Source organism: Erpetoichthys calabaricus, chromosome 11, assembly GCF_900747795.2.
Source record: "Erpetoichthys calabaricus chromosome 11, fErpCal1.3, whole genome shotgun sequence".
NCBI lineage: Eukaryota > Metazoa > Chordata > Cladistia > Polypteriformes > Polypteridae > Erpetoichthys > Erpetoichthys calabaricus.
This window is the reverse complement of record NC_041404.2, coordinates 66,676,952-66,696,647: the sequence shown is the minus strand read 5'-3', so window position 1 is coordinate 66,696,647 and position 19,696 is coordinate 66,676,952. Positions and strand designations below refer to the sequence as shown.

The window sequence follows — 19,696 nt, the reverse complement described above, 5'->3', positions numbered from 1 at the left end:
CCAATTAATTAATGCATGAACTTCTAAGCGAGACGAACACTTTCCAATCCTATATTCAGTGCATTTCCAGATGTGTTTCCCGTTGATAGTTTTCTCCTTTCTTAATGTGTGCCTTAGACTACGAGTAGATCTGCACCTTTGTTGCTCTTCACATATTCCAGAGCCATTTGAACTAAATTATCTACAAACGCGTTTATTCGCCGCGCTCAATTGAGGTCGCCCTTTTGAAGCTCGCCTTTTTGTGCGTGCCCTTATTAAATAGAACATATAAGTCGGACACACTTCTGTGATTTTCCATCAGTCAGCGTTTGGAGTTCAAGAAAGAAGCATTAGTTCTTCCTTACTCTTTGGATTGCCACAAAGCAACCTGCGTGACTAGAGAAAGGTTGAGAAGAGATAGTGAGAGGAAACGACAGCGTCATGAAAACGAGACAGACTGTGAACGGAGAGAAGCAGAAATGCTCCTCCACCACCACATAATTACTATTCGGACAGTGATTCCGAGTAGGCCGTTCCTATCGAATCAATGTCCAAGGGTTTTGTTTTGTAATTTTGTTTCCTTTATAAAAAATCATAATGCTGTGCGACGAAGGGCCCAGTTCACGACTGGCAGACGCGTTTAAACAGGGAGCCCTTCACAGACAACTTTAACATGCGCAACGTAGTTGGGCGCACATGGCTAGTATTAAATATGTAACACCAAAAATGGTCATGCTGGGTGTAGAAATATGGTTCTCTATCCATTAAGAATCCATTTAGGGCCTATTAGGTCAGGAAAACATACAAAATATGGAATGTAATTGATGCAGTATGAAGGACATGCAGACAGGCACATAGTCATCTTTTTATATGACTGCACTAACATACCCAGCTGGCAAAGGTTGGCAATACCAGGGCCAGGGTCACCAAAAAGTTAAAATAAGGCAGAGGTGGGGGAGGGTCAAACGTTAATTCTTGAAGAGAGAAAGAGAGAGACAGAGAGAGGAACAAAGACAGGGGCCACTAGAAACCCTATAATGTGTCCTAAAAATGTAATCCGAAGAGGTAATACTCACAATGGTTGCACAGTTCTTTGACACTGGTGAAAAATTTGTAAAGTTTATAAATCTGTTTATGTATGCATATAATGAATGGTCTTGATAACTTGTGAGATACTTTATAATTAGTAATTAATATGTCATATCTGTATTGATTAACAAATGATTGCTGAATGCAAGGACACAGTTGCCTTCACACTGTTTGAAATGTAGTTTTTCTGCATTGTCGTGATCTGTCATTTGTGTTTTATTGTTGTCAGTCGTATACAGTATACAGAGAGATACTTAATCTGTGCAGTTGTGATGCCCCTTTATATTCTTATCTCCCATATTTTATTTGAGGCCCCTAAACTAAATAAGAGATCAGGCATGAGTAAAAAGTCTGTTGTACCTGTCAGTACATTAAATGAATCCGAAGCAAAAAATTGAAATACATGTATATTATATATTGAGGAAGATGAAGAAAATATAGTTTAAGTGTCACCTTCTATTTTCATTCTTAGTACCCACAATGAGCCATATACTTCAAATGCTTAAAGACTCCTTTCTTGACATTCTCTTTTACCTGCTCTAATTTTCTCTTGACTCCTCACATCTTTTGATTGAGTTCATGTTTTTTTCTTTTTTAGGGTATTTAGGGTATACCAGTGGATTTTCACTGACTTGCATGGTATTTTTTCTTATATCGGTAAGTAATTTTTGGAAAATGAACATAATTCACTTTATTTTTCAATAATGGCAGATCAGGTAAATTTATGAGCGTCCCATTTTTAGTATACATCAACTTTACTAAAATATGCTAATTAGATGTGCTTGAACCCTAACAATCACTTACATGCAGTTCATAGAACATGTAAAAACTAGTGAAAAAACTACTCACAAAGCCTGTTTTCTCCATAAAGCCTACTGCTTTACCAATCACTCATTTTTCTTTTCAAGACTTTTAAGGACTGTGGAGACTGGCTCGGACACTGATAGGCAGACATGCTCATGTCACCCAACACACGTTTATTTACAATACCTATTATTTACAAATGTCCATAAGTGCCACAAACCCCAATCTTCCCCAAAGTCCAGGCCAGCCACTCTGCCTCTTCAGACCGCCTCCTTCTCTCTTTCTTGCACCTTGTCCTGCTTCCACCCGACTCCAGCCATTGAATGGAGGAAGGCGGCCCCATTTATCTGTACCCAGATGTGTTCCAGGTGTGCACTGGCAATCCCGCGGACACGCCCCAGTGTGGCGGAAATGCCGGCTGTCCTCCCGGAAGCACCCCAGGTGTTTCCTCTCTTCTTCCCAACAGCACTTCCTAGTGTGGCGGAAGTACTGGGGTCCAGGGTCCTTCAGGCAGGGGCACGCCCCCTGGCGGTGACCATGGGCCCCTACAGGGTTGGGCTTCCAAGCCCTGTACCCGTGGCCCCCAATACAACCAGGGTGGACGCCCCCTCGCGGTCTGGAGCACGAATGAGCCCTCCTCCTGTCTTCCTGGGCGTCCCTGACAGGCATGAGCCCCGTCCAGGTGCCACAGGACATACCAATACTATTAGGCTGACACTGTAAGGGATGTGTTGTTTAGCCAAACCTTCAAGGTTCAATTTGTGCGTTGTGTGCTTTATAAACATAGTGTAATTACATCATCCATCAATTATTAAACCAGCTTGATCTTGTTTGGGATTCACCTAGACCAGGGGTAGGCAACGTCGGTCCTGGTGAGCCGCAGTGGCTACAGGTTTTCATTCCAACCTAATTGCTTAATTAGAAACCAATCATTGCCAATCTCAGACCTTATTTAATTTTATGGCTTGTTAGTCTGTGCAATGTAAGGCTCTTATATCGTAGATTTTTTTCCTTTCCAAAGATATCATCCAAATGATATGAAGCCTAAAACAGATCATTTTCAGTCTGTCACATTTTTCTATTAAGTGTTTTATTAAATCAAACAGTGCATGATGAACACACACAGATGTAATTGGAAAAAAGCTAGCTGGAGAACTGCTGGCTGCTTTGTCTTTTACATCTTATTGCTAATAAGGAGCAATTAAAACACTGAATGCAGCAGTTTAAGATTGAAATAAGCAATTAAGGTTGGAGAACCTTAACAAGCGAGACCACTAAAATGAAGCATCAAAATGTCACTTAAGCAATATGTGCTTCATCAGCAATAATTGAGTTCTCGTTAAGGAACTGGGTTGGAACAAAAACCTGCACATACTGCGGCTCACCAGGACCGACGTTGCCTACCCCTGACCTAGACTATAGCTAATACTTGCAGCATCAGGGACAAGGCAGGAACTAACACTGAAGATGGGGTGTGCTTACTTTTTCACTGTAAAATATGAAAGAAGACCAAAACTCATTGAACCATACACAAGTTTTTTTTTACATTCTTTTTCCTCTGCCATTACATTGTATTGTTTTTTATGAAACAATAAAATTAAAGTGTATTTAATGAATTCTGAATCACTTCTGCTTCATTCTAGTTTCCTTCCATACTAGTGGAAGCTTTTTCATTATAACTGATTTTATAATGTGTGTCATGTCAATGGTTACGTTTTCCACAGTTATGCAGAACTAAAAATGTATATATTTTAGTCCACTATTACAAAAACAGCTTTTAGAAATATAACCTTAAGATGTTTTGCTTGATTTAATTTGAAAACCTATTTGATTTAATGTTTTATTATTGAATCAGTGTTAAATTCAGAGAATGTATTCTCATTTGAAATAAAAAACATGATGTTTCTGAATGAAACACCTAGTGTCAGGGAATTTGAACTCATTATATTGTAAGGCAGTGACTCAATGTCCAACCTGGAGCTAAAGTTAATGAATTCCAAATATATGGCAAAATCATGACTTTGCTGAGGAATATAAGAAAACGATGCAAGAGTCAAATGCTTCTTTTTGGATATATAGTGGGGCAAAAAAGTATTTAGTTAGCCACCAATTGTGCAAGTTCTCCCACTTAAAAAGATGAGAGAGTCCTGTAATTTTCATCATAGGTATACCTCAACTATGAGAGACAAAATGAGAAAAAAAATCCAGAAAATCACATTGTCTGATTTTTAAAGAATTTATTTGCAAATTATGGTGGAAAATAAGTATTTGGTCACCTACAAACAAGCAAGATTTCTGGCTCTCACAGACCTGTAACTTCTTCTGTAAGAGGCTCCTCTGTCCTCCACTCGTTACCTGTATTAATGGCACCAGTTTGAACTCGTTATCAATATAAAAGACACCTGTCCACAACCTCAAACAGTCACACTCCAAACTCCACTATGGCCAAGACCAAAGAGCTGTCAAAGGACACCAGAAACAAAATTGTAGACCTGCACCAGGCTGGGAAGACTGAATCTGCAATAGGTAAGCAGCTTGGTGTGAAGAAATCAACTGTGGGAGCAATTATTAGAAAATGGAAGACATACAAGACCACTGATAATCTCCCTCGATCTGGGGCTCCACGCAAGATCTCACCCCGTGGGTTCAAAATGATCACAAGAACGGTAAGCAAAAATCCCAGAACCACACGGGGGACCTAGTGAATGACCTGCAGACAGCTGGGACCAAAGTAACAAAGGCTACCATCAGTAACACACTACGCCACCAGGGACTCAAATCCTGCAGTGCCAGACGTGTCCCCCTGCATAAGCCAGTACATGTGCAGGCCCGTCTAAAGTTTGCTAGAGAGCATTTGGATGATCCAGAAGAGGAATGAAACCAAAATAGAAGTTTTTGGTAAAAACTCTACTCGTTGTGTTTAGAGGAGAAAGAATGCTGAGTTGCATCCAAAGAACACCATACCTACTGTAAAGCATGGGGGTGGAAACATCATGCTTTGGGGCTGTTTTTCTGCAAAGGGACCAGGACGACTGATCCGTGTAAAGGAAAGAATGAATGGAGCCATGTATCGTCAGATTTTGAGAGAAAACCTCCTTCCATCAGCAAGGGCATTGAAGATGAAACGTGGCTGGGTCTTTCAGCATGACAATGATCCCAAACACACCGCCCGGGTAACGAAGGAGTGGCTTCATAAGAAGCATTTCAAGGTCCTGGAGTGGCCTAGCCAGTCTCCAGAACTCAGCCCCATAGAAAATCTTTGGAGGGAGTTGAAAGTCCGTGTTGCCCAGCGACAGCCCCAAAACATCACTGCTCTAGAGGAGATCTGCATGGAGGAATGGGCCAAAATACCAGCAACAGTGTGTGAAAACCTTGTGAAGACTTACAGAAAACATTTGACCTCTGTCATTGCCAACAAAGGGTATATAACAAAGTACTGAGATGAACTTTTGTTATTGACCAAATACTTTTTTTCCACCATAATTTGCAAATAAATTCTTCAAAAATCAGACAATGTGATTTTCTGGATTTTTTTTCTCATTTTGTCTCTCATAGTTGAGGTATACCTATGATGAAAATTACAGGCCTCTCTCAACTTTTTAAGTGGGAGAACTTGCACAATTGGTGGCTGACTAAATACTTTTTTGCCCCACTGTATTCCGCTTGTTCCATATACTTCCTGTGACCTCTCTTGCTAAAACTGGTGCCTTCTCTTGGTTAAAAATTTTTACTTATTTGATCTATTTTGTTTGTTCAGTTTTCCAAATATAGTGGGGGTCTTTAAAATCCTATTTTTTGTTTTTAGTACTATTCTTATAGTCACAACAATCATACACCTCAGACAAAGGAAGTTTCTTGAAAGGAGAAAATGTCTTTGATCAGATGCATTAGATAGTAAAGAAGGAAGCAGAACTTTTAATTGTTAATTTAAACAATAACCCCTCACAGATTTACACACCTGTATCTAGCAAAAAAACATTCAAGTCATTGTTCATAGTAATATACTGTGAGTGGATAAAATCTATCAAGGTACTGTATTACTTTCTTTGCAAATAGAGTTAATTTTGACCTCAAACCAGGAAAAAGCATATAAAAAGTGCAACAAATACTGTGTGAGAAGGTATTTTTCAGGTGGTTTCAAGGGTATGGGTACTCTTTAGATTGATAAAATGAGTTGGAAGCCATTTTATTTTTAATAGTTTATATTAGAGACCAAAAGAAATTGATTGTGTACATTGATGTTACATAAATATGCAAATGCTTCATATATCAATATTAATATGATCATTCCCTCTTAGGTAATTTATAAGAAATACAGCATTCCCTGCCCTCTGCCTTTTTCTAACATCACAAGCCAAAACTGGACTACCAACAGCAGTCATCACTTTGATCCTCATAATGAAGACACGTGTCAAGGAAAACTATTCACTATCAACTCTCAGGTTAGGTGGACATGTTCATTAAACTGTTAAACATGTGACCACTCTTGTAAAAGATAAATGTTCAGGACTGAGTGAGCAACTAGTCTGTAAGGGTGGCATGGGTGTGGGTTTTCAGTTACAAAGGTAGGCTAACAAATGGAAGAAATGTGAAGACCTTCAAGGTTTATTAAATAATAACAGACAATCCTTCTACTACCAACAAATAGTACTTTTTCCCTTGCCTCTACTTGGTATTTGCTGAAATTCTTCTTTTTCCACCATGCTTTTGCCATTGCCTTTTCACAGAATGCTGAGCTTAAGGGCTATTTATATTGATTTACATATTTAAAGGAGCGTAATTCTGGGAGGAGTTGAGGAGTGGCAGCAGGCACGTGCATTACTTTTCACGCTGACCACGATTTACGGAGCGGAAGAACGTGGAAGTTGGCATTCGCACAGATATATGCATTTTTTGTGCATACGCACATTTCCGCTTTTGTCCATACGCCATGTTTTAGTGTGAATTCTACACACACCGTTATGCATGAGGCCCCTGATCACTTTTTAATTACTGAAAGCCAATGTAAGATAGTTTCAGAAGGTTTAGAGAGAGATTTTGTTCTATTATCAGGCTCATTTTCAGGATTGAAGAAATATATTTAAACAAGCTTAGTTTATAATGATTTTGTGGAGTTACTGTGAATACACAATACACAAGCCATATGTATTATTTGTGCATTTCATATTTCTGTTTTATTTAGGAATAAAAATGTAATGTTTGATTGAATTTCAATAAAAATAAAAGTAAAATTATTTGACTCTCTATTTTATAAAGAAATAAAATTAATTCTGAACTTCTTTTTTGTTTGCTGCTTTTGCTTTTCAGACAGCCTACACTATCCCTATTCTGGCATTTGCCTTTGTGTGCCACCCAGAAGTACTTCCCATTTACACAGAGCTGCGGAGGTATGTGATCCACATATATTGCAAATTATGGTAAAAAAATGTCTATTTTTCACCTCCAATATTAATATTTTTAAGTTTTACTCATTCATGGTTACTTAGTTAGGAACTACTGTAGTTCCCTTTAAAACGAGACAATTGCTATACAATTTGTTATAGCACTGTTTGTAATAATTGCCTCATAGATCTTTTAAAAAATAGTTACATACAAAATTTCAAAGTACAATATAGACCTGTGGTATAGCAGGTCCACAGTTCATGTCAAAAGGGCCAGTTTTAAATAAATAATCACCGCACTCGCAGCTTAGAGAGGGGGCGTGGTAAGTGTGGCGGATCAGTGGTGGGCGATTCTCACTTAAGTGCACAGGTGAAGAGTCGTCTGCATCCGTAATTGTTCCCGTGAGCTGTTGATTTCCACACCTGATCCACATCCCCGTAATACAGTGGAACCTCGGTTCACGACCATAATTCGTTCCAAAACTCTGGTCATAAACCGAGTTGGTCGTGAACCGAAGCAATTTCTCCCATAGGATTGTATGTAAATACAATTATTCCGTTCCAGACCGTACGAACTGTATGTAAATAAATATATTTTTTTTAGTTTTTAAGCACAAATATAGTTAAGTATACCATAGAATGCACAGCGTAATGGTAAACTAAATGTAAAAACATTGAATAACACTGAGAAAACCTTGAACAACAGAGAAAACTAACACTGCAATAGTTTGCGCTATAGTGCTAGGAACCGCTCGCTAAAAACAACTTTTTTTTAATGAGTTTTAAGCACAGGGGAAAAAATGAACATTTGAAAAATCCGTAATTTAATAAACCACCAAGAAAAGTAACATTGCAACAATGCAGGCTACGAACCGATCACTGTAAATAGAACTGAAAACAAAAACAAGCCTTCTCTACCTTATGTGTCCCTCGCTCGCTCTCTCTCGCGCCTGTGTGTGTGTGCGTGCGTCTCTCTTTTGCGAGCCTGGAGCGCCTGTGTGTGTGTCTCTCTAGCACGCACCTGTGTGTGTGCGCGCCTCTCTCTCCCGCGCCTGTGTGTGTGTGCATGCGTCTCTCTTTTGCGAGCCTGGAGCGCCTGTGTGTGTGTGTGTCTCTCTAGAGCGCTCCTGTGTGTGGGCGCGGCTCTCTCTGTCTCGCGCTGCCTGTGTGTGTGCCTCTGTCTCTCGCCTCTCTCTGGCGCTGCCTCTGTGTGTGTGTGTGTCACACGCTCTCGCTCTCTCTCTTGCTCGCTGCACAGGAAATGTACAGGGAGAGACTGAACATGTACAAACCAAAAGGGAACCTGGCTTGTTCGTATACCAAGTGTGTTATCGTGAACCGAGGCAAAAGTTTGGCAAACTTTTTGGTCGTAAACCGAGTTGTACGTGTACCAAGACGTTCGTGAACCAAGGTTCCACTGTATATAGTAGTGCGAGGTGGGTAGCGGTTGGATGAGAAAAAGTCAAAGAAAAGGAAGACGGTGGTTGCAGAGGAAGAAAGCAGGAAGCAGTGTGGAGAAAGCCGGGGTGTGTGAGAGAGAACGAGAGAGCTCAGGATTGCAGGCAGCTGAACAGTTGAGCCCTAGCAAGGTGTTTGGCTGACACCTAGGGCAGTTGATTGTGGTCGCTCCTGCTGAGCATTCTGTGAGGAGCGGGAGTGACCAGTGAGAAGGATGGCTCGCTGCGGGAGTCGTGAGGCTTGGGAGATGGATTCCCCAGCGTGAGCATCCTGGCTATTGGGGAACCTAAGTCTCGGTCTGGAGAGTGCTAAATCGAAGCCAGGGATCGGGAAGCCTCCAGATCAGGAATGGAAAGAAGGTTAGCTGTAGGAAGGGCGACTCCCCTGTTGAGAAGCCTGATGGGAGAAGCAGTGGAGCCGCCAGGTAAAAGAAGGCACCAGGCTTTGTTTTTAAAGAGACTGCTTCCAGTTGTTGTTTTAACCTTGTTTTAAAGGATTGTTTTTTTTTTCTAATGGATTTTAACCTCCACTTCACAACTGTTTTATTGGATTATTTATTTAAGAGAAATTGATGCACTTCACTTTATTTGGACACTTTGTTTTTGATAGTTGTTGGTTTTAATAAAAGTACTTTTGCACCATCCCTTTGTTCCATTGTTATGCCTCACTGCCAAGCTCATCTGTGACATTACCAACGGTGTCGCGTTCAAGGGCTCCCAAAAGCTAGAAGGGAGCATTGAGCAGAACCCGCATCGTCACAAGACCATGAAATGTAATGCAAAAAATGAAGAAACTACTCTTAGTTGTATGCTGGCTTGGAAACAGAAGAAGCAAACAAAACATATTACAGATAAAATAAGTGTATGGGTCTTCTGAGGTGTTTCATGTCTTTCTGCCTTTTGATGTCCAGATCACTATATAGACCCCACTACCTGTAAAGGGAGGGAGAAGCCATTCCTGGAAGCATTGAACACAATACTGGAACAATTTCCTGGGAGTGATTTATCATATGGCACAGTCACACAGACATTCTCGCTCAAACTAGATTGATTTAGCATTGTCAGTTAACTTATTAGGTACATTTTTGTGATAAAGGAGCAAACTGAAATACCTGAATAGTCAGCCTCAACACAGGCATTGATCAGATTGTAAACTGAATTCTCATTCCTTGGGGTAACCACTGTGCCACCATCCCATTTATAAGGCTTACAGCTTTCACACATGCTCTTCTTGTCTGCACCACTCTGTCCTGGGTGCTGATTCTTGAGGCTATCCCTAATTTTGAGGCCTTTTCTAATATTAGGTGTATTGTCAACATGAAAACAACTACAAGATATGCACTTGAATTGCCTGCGTTAAGTGAGTTGTGATTAGTGAAATGGTGACATTGAACTTTCCAGTTCTACACCTTGTAGAGGTACATCAGAGGTGTTGTCTTTTTTGCTGTTTGATTGATAGACATCCAGTAACATTTTGAAATGTGTCTATGGCGCTGTACACTTGTGGCGCAACAAACAAGGGTAAAAATATCTTCCTGCATGTCTGTAGACATGCTTAGATTTTGACATTATCAGGAAGTCTAAATTTTAAAGTAGAAAGCATATATTGTGCATTTTAGTGTTGTGGAAGGCTGGCTAAAGGGGCTTTATGTTGATTTTACATTTAGTGGTATAATTGGAGCCATGTAAATGAAGTTGGACTTGTGATTTTGTGATGTATTGCTCCTTTGTGTCTGTTTTACAGAAATCACCTGGGAGTAGTTTGAACCTGCATTACTACACTGCCAGCTACATCCATTTATATGATTTTCATTGGCTTAATAGTACATTACACATTGTTGATTTAATGGCTTATCATTATTCTTTGTTAGCTCCGCACTTGGGCAGCATATTCTTTTATATATATAATTTTTGTTTAGATTGGTTATTTGAACATTTTATATTTTGTAAAGATAAATTATTTTGATTTTCTCTACTTGACTATCAGTTCCTGAACTACTGTGAGGTAGAATACTGTAGTTATGCCTGCAATTGCTATGGAACTACTGGGTTATTAGAGAGTCCCAAGCAAGTGTTACCAAGGATTTTGTTATTCAATAGATTTAAGAGGAATGAAAGCACCAAATTAGAATTGATTTTTTTGAAAAAAATCATCAAATATTGCAAGTAGGTGGTGCAGTACATTGTTTAATTTCATTGCACAGAAAATAATCTTTTCAGGTACATCGATCATCTACATGACATAAGGAATTACAAGTCTGTACTCATTTTATTTAAAAGAAAAATGTGAGAGAAATGACATGTGTTATTCTTTTATTTTATTCTTTAATAGTGCCACCAAGAAGCGGATGCAAAATGTTGCCAACATCTCCATCATGGCCATGTTTATTATGTATCTTCTAACTGCTGTTTTTGGCTACTTAACATTTTATGGTAAGATTTGCACAAGGAAAAACTATTTTACTTTAATTTTTGAGGGGTTGGGGGTGCAACAATTAGAACATTATTAATTTCTTTTGGTCTAAGCAAAAGCTGGGAAATGTTGCCACTTTAGTACAATGAGAAGAGGGTAACACAACTGAGATAAGGGATTTATTTCAGTTAGTCCTAAAATGTACATGACAATGAGAAGAAGGTAACACAACTGAGAGAGGTGATTTATTTCAGTTAGGCCTAAAATGTACAACATGAATGTGGATATTAATATCATGTCTGACTCTATACAATGCTGGAGGCAATCACCATCATTAAAATTTTTAAATTAAATTTTAATGCTTTTACAATACAACCTGGTGACAATAGAACTGGGAAAAGGTATGGATGAAGAATATAATACATTTTCAGTTGGTCAATATTATTAATATACAGTATTTTTAAAGGCAAGTGGTTCATCTCACCAGCCAACTAGAGAGAAAGACAAAGGATATTACATATACACTATTGTATTTAAAAGCCGGGGATTGTATTACATTTCTAATCTTATCAATGTCTATTCTCTAATGGATTGTATTGCATTTCTAATCTTGTCTATGTTTATTCTCTAACACACTGTTTTGTCTTTTGAGAGTGTAACAGATGCATACATGAATATTAAAAATATGCCATGAATAATGATTTTAAAAAGGTTAACTCTTCTTGTAAAGCATGCAGTTTCCAGGAATACAGTGTTTAAGTTATATAAAAGAGACTTATTTATGCTAACAGTGTAAGTTTGTAAATTTGATTAAACAATCAGGTACAAGACAAACCAGTAATAGTACTAATATTGTGTGTGTGTGTGTGTGTATAACACTGCCAGTCAAAAGTTTTAGAACACCTCAGTTTTTCTTCAAATGTAATCAGTTGAAATGCAATGAATGACCTTAAAATGGTGAAAATGGTGAAACGGTAAGTGGTAAACTGCCAGAGGTTTAAATTTAAAGTTTAGGTTAGGAAAAACTGAAAAACAAAGGAAATTTCAGAATATTACAAATGGGCCTTCTTCAACGAACAACTAACAGGTTATAAACCATAGATTTTCTGCAGCAATTTCAGCAAATTAAGCCTTCCAAGTTGAAGGAAACAATTTGCACACATGTCCCAACTTCTGTCGATTACTTAAAAACCTTCTGTGTGTGTTGAAGCCGAGTTGGAACAGACTATAACTGCACCCTCAGGACAACATTACTCTGTAGAAACTTGTAAATTCCAGTGATAATGGCTAGAAAATGGCAATTAACAAATGAAATGAGGCAGAGCATGATTGCACCTTGAAGTGTAGGACTTTCATTTAGAGAAATTTAAAAAAAAAAATCCAAATGTCAGTGAGTATGGTGTCCTACATGTCCTATACAATCCAAAGATTTGTTGTTAAATCAGCAAGAGGTGGCTAATTTCATGAATTAAAAATTGAAATAAAAGTTTGTACACTTAATTCTTGACTTGTTTTTATTTGCCACTGTTTATTTTTTCTATGCCTTGATTTCATGAAACATTAAGACATTAAACTACATGCATTTCCATAAAAACTGAGTTGTTCTAAAACTTTTCGCCGGTGTGTTTATATATCTTATATATAAAAGTCTACGTGTGGAAGGGTGTGTACGTCTCTCTGTCTGGCTGCCCCGTAAGTGTGAGGCTACAGCATTAAGCTCAAAGAGCCAGCAAGGCAGCCCCAAGTTAACGAGTCGGAAGAAGAAAGAAGTACGAGGCTACAGCGTGAAGCTGAAAGAAAGTGAGTCCGTGGCCAAAGTGAAACCGCTGAGGAAAGACAAACGAGAGAGAAACTCACTTAGCCGCTGATAGACAAGGGGGCGAGCACGTCCGCAAAACAAAACCATCGACTCTTCATTTCAATTTTTTTCTGACGATTTCAATAGTTTCTAGGAGCCTGGGCTTTTTATAGCATGGGTTTACACAGCTAGTACATATATATATATAAACCCTTTCAAGCAAAAGAAATGCACTTCAATTTGGGGTCAAATTGCAGGCCATACTCTGTAAATAAAAGTCATTCATGCATGACTTGTTAAAGAAAAGTTATGAAGTAATTTATAAACAAGCTGAACAAAACTGAAGAAAGCAACTATCACTATTCTGGGGAAATTTTCTATTAGTGTCAAGACATTTGGTTCAGACAGCAAGAGACTTCTAATACACTTAACTTTTATAGCACTGAAATTAAAGCATTAGAAATTATAGGAGGTGTGGTTGTTGTGTGTGTGGCAGTCAGAATGTTAGACAGTGATTTGACAGCATCCCTGTTATGAATAAACTACCTGAAATTCTCAGGATTACACATGTATTTTTTGTGAAGAACTTTGGGTTTTCAAAAAATATTCATTTTTGAGGATAACAGATAAATTGCTTGCAATGGGCAGCACTTTGTTGTGTTAGCCACTGCAAACTGTGAACAGCTGTAGCAGTTGGATGATAACAAATAATACTACATATCATTAATCAGCTGGCACTTCGGAAAATACATGCAAAATGGTTTTATTGAATCCTCAAATTTCTAAAAAGTAACACTGTCAAACAGATAGGATTTACAGAGCTTTTTAAGGAAACAAACTAAAAGTTGTGTGTACTATTTGAATTATGAGGATTACTTATTTGCATTAAACAACATTGCTGCTGCAATGTAAACAGTAAATTGCCTATGCAAAGTCCACACATAACACACCTTAGGTGGACAGAGAGAAAATTCAGTACTCTAGTTGTGCTCTCTGCACCAAACCCAAGACTTTGAATGTAACCTGCACACAAACTGAATATACCACTATGTTATAAATCATACTAGAAAGAATTGCCAAGATTACATTGTTTTGTTATACAAAATCCCAAAGACTTTTCAAAAACTCAGGTGGTACGCTAATATCCACATCATTTGATTGGATCTGATTAAACAATTTCTCTTTCCAAGTCATTTACTCAGTCAAAGAATACAAAAAGCATGGGTGGGCAACCTGTTGTGGTCATCTGGACATTAACTTGTTTAAATTAATGCGTTTCCTTAAAACTGGTTTAACAGTAATTCATTAAGATAGGCAATACCTATCGGGAAAAAAAAACAAAAACAGCCCAAAATTATTAATTTGTCCTTCGCTTGTGTTCTTCCTATCCCAATGATCCCTCTGTGCAGTGATTCACTTTGCTCATGTTGCATGGTGCTGAGCAGAGTCCACTTTGTTTTGATCTCAGTGAAATGGATCATTGAGTACTGACTTGATGCTTGCATGTTTTACACGAGAGTGGCAGCCTTTTCAGCAGCTCCGTGTATGACTGTATGTGTATGTGTACTTTTCTACTTTTAATTTAATATTATTTATTGTATCAGTATGCTGCTGCTGGAGAATGTGAATTTCCCATTGGGATTAATAAAGTATCTATCTGTCTAAAACTTTACTTTTTTTTACTGATGCTTAGGTCACAGGATGATGAAATTAGTGGCTAAACATCTTGTAACATAAAATGAACCACAATATTAGAGCACAAAAGGGTTTATCCTTTATTTTAATGTCATTCATTTGTGGAAACCAGCAAAGGCTCATTTTGAATGGTCTCCCTTTTTCTCTGTGTCATCATGTGGTCTTCTGTAGTTTGTCTGCAGTGGCATGAGCAGTAGTTAAGCAGTGCCTGCAGAGTGTGGAGAGTAGTTGGTAAACATGATAAATCTGGGCTAAATTAGCTTACAGTCAAAGAAATAAATATTTTGCGTGTTACAGTATTTGTTGCTTTTGCACTCAGCTAGATTTTCTTCAAAAGTCATTGTACTGTCTGGTCATTTGGCAGTGTATGTAAGTTCATTAGCAGCTAATTACTATCAATTACATGTTTTCTGTAAAGATTCATGAGCCTCAGATTCACTAAAATAATGCAAAATGTTGTACCTACTGATTTTCTGACAATTCATCCATCCATCCATTATCCAACCCACTATATCCTAACTACAGGGTCACGGGGGTCTGCTGGAGCCAATCCCAGCCAACACAGGGCACAAGTCAGGAAACAAACCCCGGGCAGGGTGCCAGCCCACCGCATTTCTGAGAATTCATAATCCAAAATGATAGTAATCCTTCTTTTTGTTTGCTCAGTGTATGCTTTTACAGAGAGGACAGTTCAGCGCTATATGCAATCATCAAATTCAAATGTTAACAGTTCCCACACACCCAAGGACCGTCCTTCCTACATTTACGACATGTGTACCTGTTACAATGTACACACTTCTCTCTAAGCTGTCGTTCCTGTTACACTGAAAGGGCACCTGACACTGACTCTGTTTACTTTCCTACTTTCACTCCCAGATAATCAGTGCATGAGCTGGGAGAACTTTGTGCACATTCTACGGTGGTGGGGGGATGGAATAGTAGTCTGCTTGTCTTGATCGGCACATTTACAGGACAAAAGATGCTGACGGAGAGGTGCGAAGGGATTTAAGGTGGGCCAGATTTACAATTTGTTTCGTAGGCTTTGGTAATTCTAGTGTTAAAAAAGTATGGCTGACGTTATTACCTTTGGCCACCATTTGAATTTCACAAGAAAGTAAAATCTGCCCTGGTAATCTCTTGTTAGACTACAGACTTAAAGGTTGACCAAGTAATTTAATTAAACAAGAAGTTTAGTCTGACCTGAAAGGAAGAAATAGGCTGGGCAACCTGCGCAAATGTTTCACTTAACAACAAGGATTGACAACATATGTCCTGTAGATTACAACAATACTACTGAATGTTTTGAGTTGCTCACAAGTTCTCCTGTCAAGATGACAGTTGCCATTAGATGGCAGAGGTTAGGTTAAGAAGGCACCATGCAAAGAAAGCAAAATGTTAAGAATATAAATACATTGCATCCTGTTTATAACAGATCTTGCATGGATGTCATTTCACTGTCCACACTAAAGACTACAATAACGTAATAGAGCTTACAGTACAGAGGGTGGTGTGGTGGTACAGTAGTTAGCCCTGACAACACAAGCTAATGCTGCAGTCTACTCATGGTCTTTGAGGTTTGAGGCTCCTGTCTCATTCCTGGTTCTTTTGGTGTGAGCTGAGTGACAAAAAGTTAAACTCGGTTAGGAAAAATGTATGGACAGATAGATATTTACAATATCGATGCACTTAATAGGAAATCACAATTGTTATGTGCAAGTTTAAAAAAATGTTCCTTCAAATAACCATGGATTATATGACAACTATGTCATTTTGATTCATATGTGGCCAGTGTAAATTAATAAAGCATACGTTTGTGGTTGCATTTTTTCACGTGTTTACAGTGCAGCATATGCAAATGTGCACCTTCTTTTAAGGAGAAGAAATGATCATGCTTTTTTTAAGTGGAAAGATCTCTGACAGTTACCTTGTTTAATGGGCTGACTACCTCTACAAGGTTGCCATCTGTCTTTTTCCCAATCATATATCTATGTGGGCATAAGCTTCTATTGATCCATAAGTAAATTATGTGGGTTTAATAATTGATGGGTAGAATACTAAAATCAGCTCCAGTTTATTAAAAATATATTTTGTCCAGTCCTGCGGTGGGATGGCACCCTGCCTGGGATTGGTTCCTGCCTTGTGCCCTGTGTTGGCTGGGATTGGCTCCAGCAGACCCCCGTGACCCTGTGTTCGGATTCAGCGGGTTGGAAAATGAATGGATGGATATTTTGTCCAAATGGTCTCCCTGAAGTACTGGTAAATGTCACTTTGATGAACTTGTATAAATTCATGCTCCTTGTGTATGAAGTGTTTAAGTAGGATTTATTCCTAAATGTTAATCTTTAAAAGTTCTATCAACAACAGCCCAAAGTTCAAACTGTGCAGAGTATACAGATAAACTTTTCCTTACAATGTCATATTTCAGCAAGTATCAAGTTCGTTGTGCAAAGTAGACAACGGTAACACAATAGTTAAAGTCTAAAGCCTTATTAACCTTTAACTGTTCTAAAGAATTGCAGTAATTTTATGATGCCACAAATATTAACGGTTTGACTTAATCAGTATTTTTAAATACTTCATTTTGGGAAATAAATTTATTCATTCTTTAATTTTTACTCTAAGCAATGAGGGAACCACCACTGGCTTCAACACCAAATCATTGCAGTTTAAACTCACCCACACAACCTAACCTCAATCCTGGCAGACCAGTTTAGATGCACCGAGTAGCATAATCTGATTATTTCTAGCATGTAAAAAGAAACCAGAGAGTGTGGGAAAATTTTAACATAAGCACAGTAAACATGTAAACTTCATTCAGCCAGTTACTGGGCCTTTCATTGACCTCCAAGTCCCTGGCACTGTAAGGTAGCAGTGTTGATCCATCTCCCTGTCACCAGCAGAGCAGAAGTTACCAAGAGCACTAACGATTAAAAGGGAAAATTCACAGCTGAGAGCCCATCTTTACCCAGAATGTTATGCTTTTAATATCTGACTTTTTCACTGCACAGTAAATGATGTTATGCCTCTATAGTTTTTTTTCCTTTTGTCCTCCAGGGTGATTACAACTGGTTGTGTTTCCTATAACCGATTTGTTAACCAAACCAAATTTCTGCCTTTGTATGACCTCCCTTTCTTGTTAAGCAACTCATTATTTTCTCCTATTCTGTCATCAGAATTGACACATATTGCATATTTGAGAATAGTTAAGGTGACTTTTAGTTTAATAGTTTAATTAAATTTTTTAATACTTTGTACTTTTAAAAATGTATATATATCTTTACTACAGTATTTGCTCCAGTGTAAGGTTTGATGCTAGGCTGCCAATTTATTTCTGTTTAATAGGAACCATTTTGGGGAGAATTCTGAGGCTGTAAAACATCCCTGTTAGCTGCAACACTTTATCCATATCAGGAAATGCAGTGCTGTGTACTGTGTACCTGTTCACGAGGTGAGGATTCTCAGGGTAATAAGCTTTTCTCAAGCATCCCTTGCCTCACACAAACAGAACATGGTTGCATATTTTTGTCGACTACCTTATAGGGTATGACACAATGATTGTTACTGTTGAAAGCTTGCTTCAGGTCATTCATTTTGTTGCATTATGCCTGTTAAATGTTTAATATTTTTACTCTGACTTCCATGGTTTTCCTAAACTCTCACTGATTATAAGATCTGGGATCATTTTTGTCTTGTAGGCATTTTGTTCCTGAGCTTTATAATCCAACTGGAATGTTATCTCTGTTATCACGTTTCTTCCTTTCAGGGCAAATTGAGTAAATTGATACCCTGAGTTCAGTTATTTAGTTATGTCCTCTTCAGGCTTTTTTTAGTATGTTTTTAGATTTAATACCTCGGTCCTTTCTGTTTTACTTCAGAAATGTTCCTGGGTAGTTCTAGAATATTTACTTTAGCTAGATAAATACAGAAATGTTATGCTGACCTCTATTGTCAGCTGCAACCTCATTGTTGCCTTGGTAAAGAAGTCTGCCATGCCTTATCTATAATAATAAAAGGCAAAGCCCTCACTGACTGACTGACTGACTCACTCACTGACTGACTGACTCATCACTAATTCTCCAACTTCCCGTGTAGGTGGAAGGCTGAAATTTGGCAGGCTCATTCCTTACAGCTTACTTACAAAAGTTAGGCAGGTTTCATTTCGAAATTCAAAGCGTAATGGTCATAACTGGAACATATTTTTTGTCCATACACTGTAATGGAGGAGGCGGAGTCACGTATCGCGTCATCACGCCTCCTACGTAATCACGTGAACTAAAAACAAGGAAGAGATTTACAGCACGAGTCACACGCGGGAACGAAGGTAAATGACGTTAATTTTTGACTGTCTTTTAATACTGTGTAAGCATACATATTAACACATGTGCAATTAAACGTGTGCATTTACGGGGTGATTTCTCAGGCTTAAAAGCTCACCTTTTATCAAACGCGGGAACAAAGGTAACTGACGTTGTTCACTGTCTTTTAATACTGTGTAACCATACATATCAACACATGTGCAATTAAACGTGTGCATTTACGGGGTGATTTCTCAGGCTTAAAAGCTCGCCTTTTACTAAAAAGGTAAATGCAAAACTATTTTCAATCAGTTTATTGAAACGCTCCCGTTAAGGATTGCAATAACATATTCGCGAGATAAAAGAACGAAGTAGGGGAAATGGAGGAACAGCCGCAAACAGCGAAGAGCAAAAAATTAATTAAACAATTGAGAACGGAGCGAGTGAAGCATACAAGCATGTTCATAAGGGAAACAAAGCACGGTGTAAAACGTAAGTTTAAATTAAGTTTATAGAAACGCTCCCGCTGCGGATTGCAATAACATATTCGCGAGATAAAAGTTTAATGAGAAGACACGAGGTATAAACGAACCACACGCCGTGGCGCAACATTAGGGGCAACAGTTTCAACCATTCTATGATCTGCTTCTCGCAACTGAAAGACGGCACATGGCGGATGTTAGCCGACTTGCTGACCGCAACGTTAGGGGCTTCAACTATGGCGCTGACGCCACATCTCAGTGCCAACACTTTGCAGACTCTACTTAAAAGACACGCCCTCCTCA

The 19,696-nt window shown here is 38.5% G+C and overlaps 1 protein-coding gene across 3 annotated transcripts in view; it reads left to right on the top strand.

Moving 5' to 3' along the window:
- slc38a5a (solute carrier family 38 member 5a) overlaps positions 1–19,696 on the top strand; it is a 105,550-nt gene that overhangs the window by 75,344 nt on the left and 10,510 nt on the right. For all 3 annotated transcript variants that reach the window (XM_028813262.2, XM_028813261.2, XM_051933982.1), the window contains 4 exons: positions 1,667–1,725; positions 6,171–6,314; positions 7,180–7,259; positions 11,043–11,143. In XM_028813262.2, coding sequence (XP_028669095.1) covers positions 1,667–1,725; positions 6,171–6,314; positions 7,180–7,259; positions 11,043–11,143 — 384 coding nt within the window. The remainder of the gene's footprint in view (positions 1–1,666; positions 1,726–6,170; positions 6,315–7,179; positions 7,260–11,042; positions 11,144–19,696) is intronic.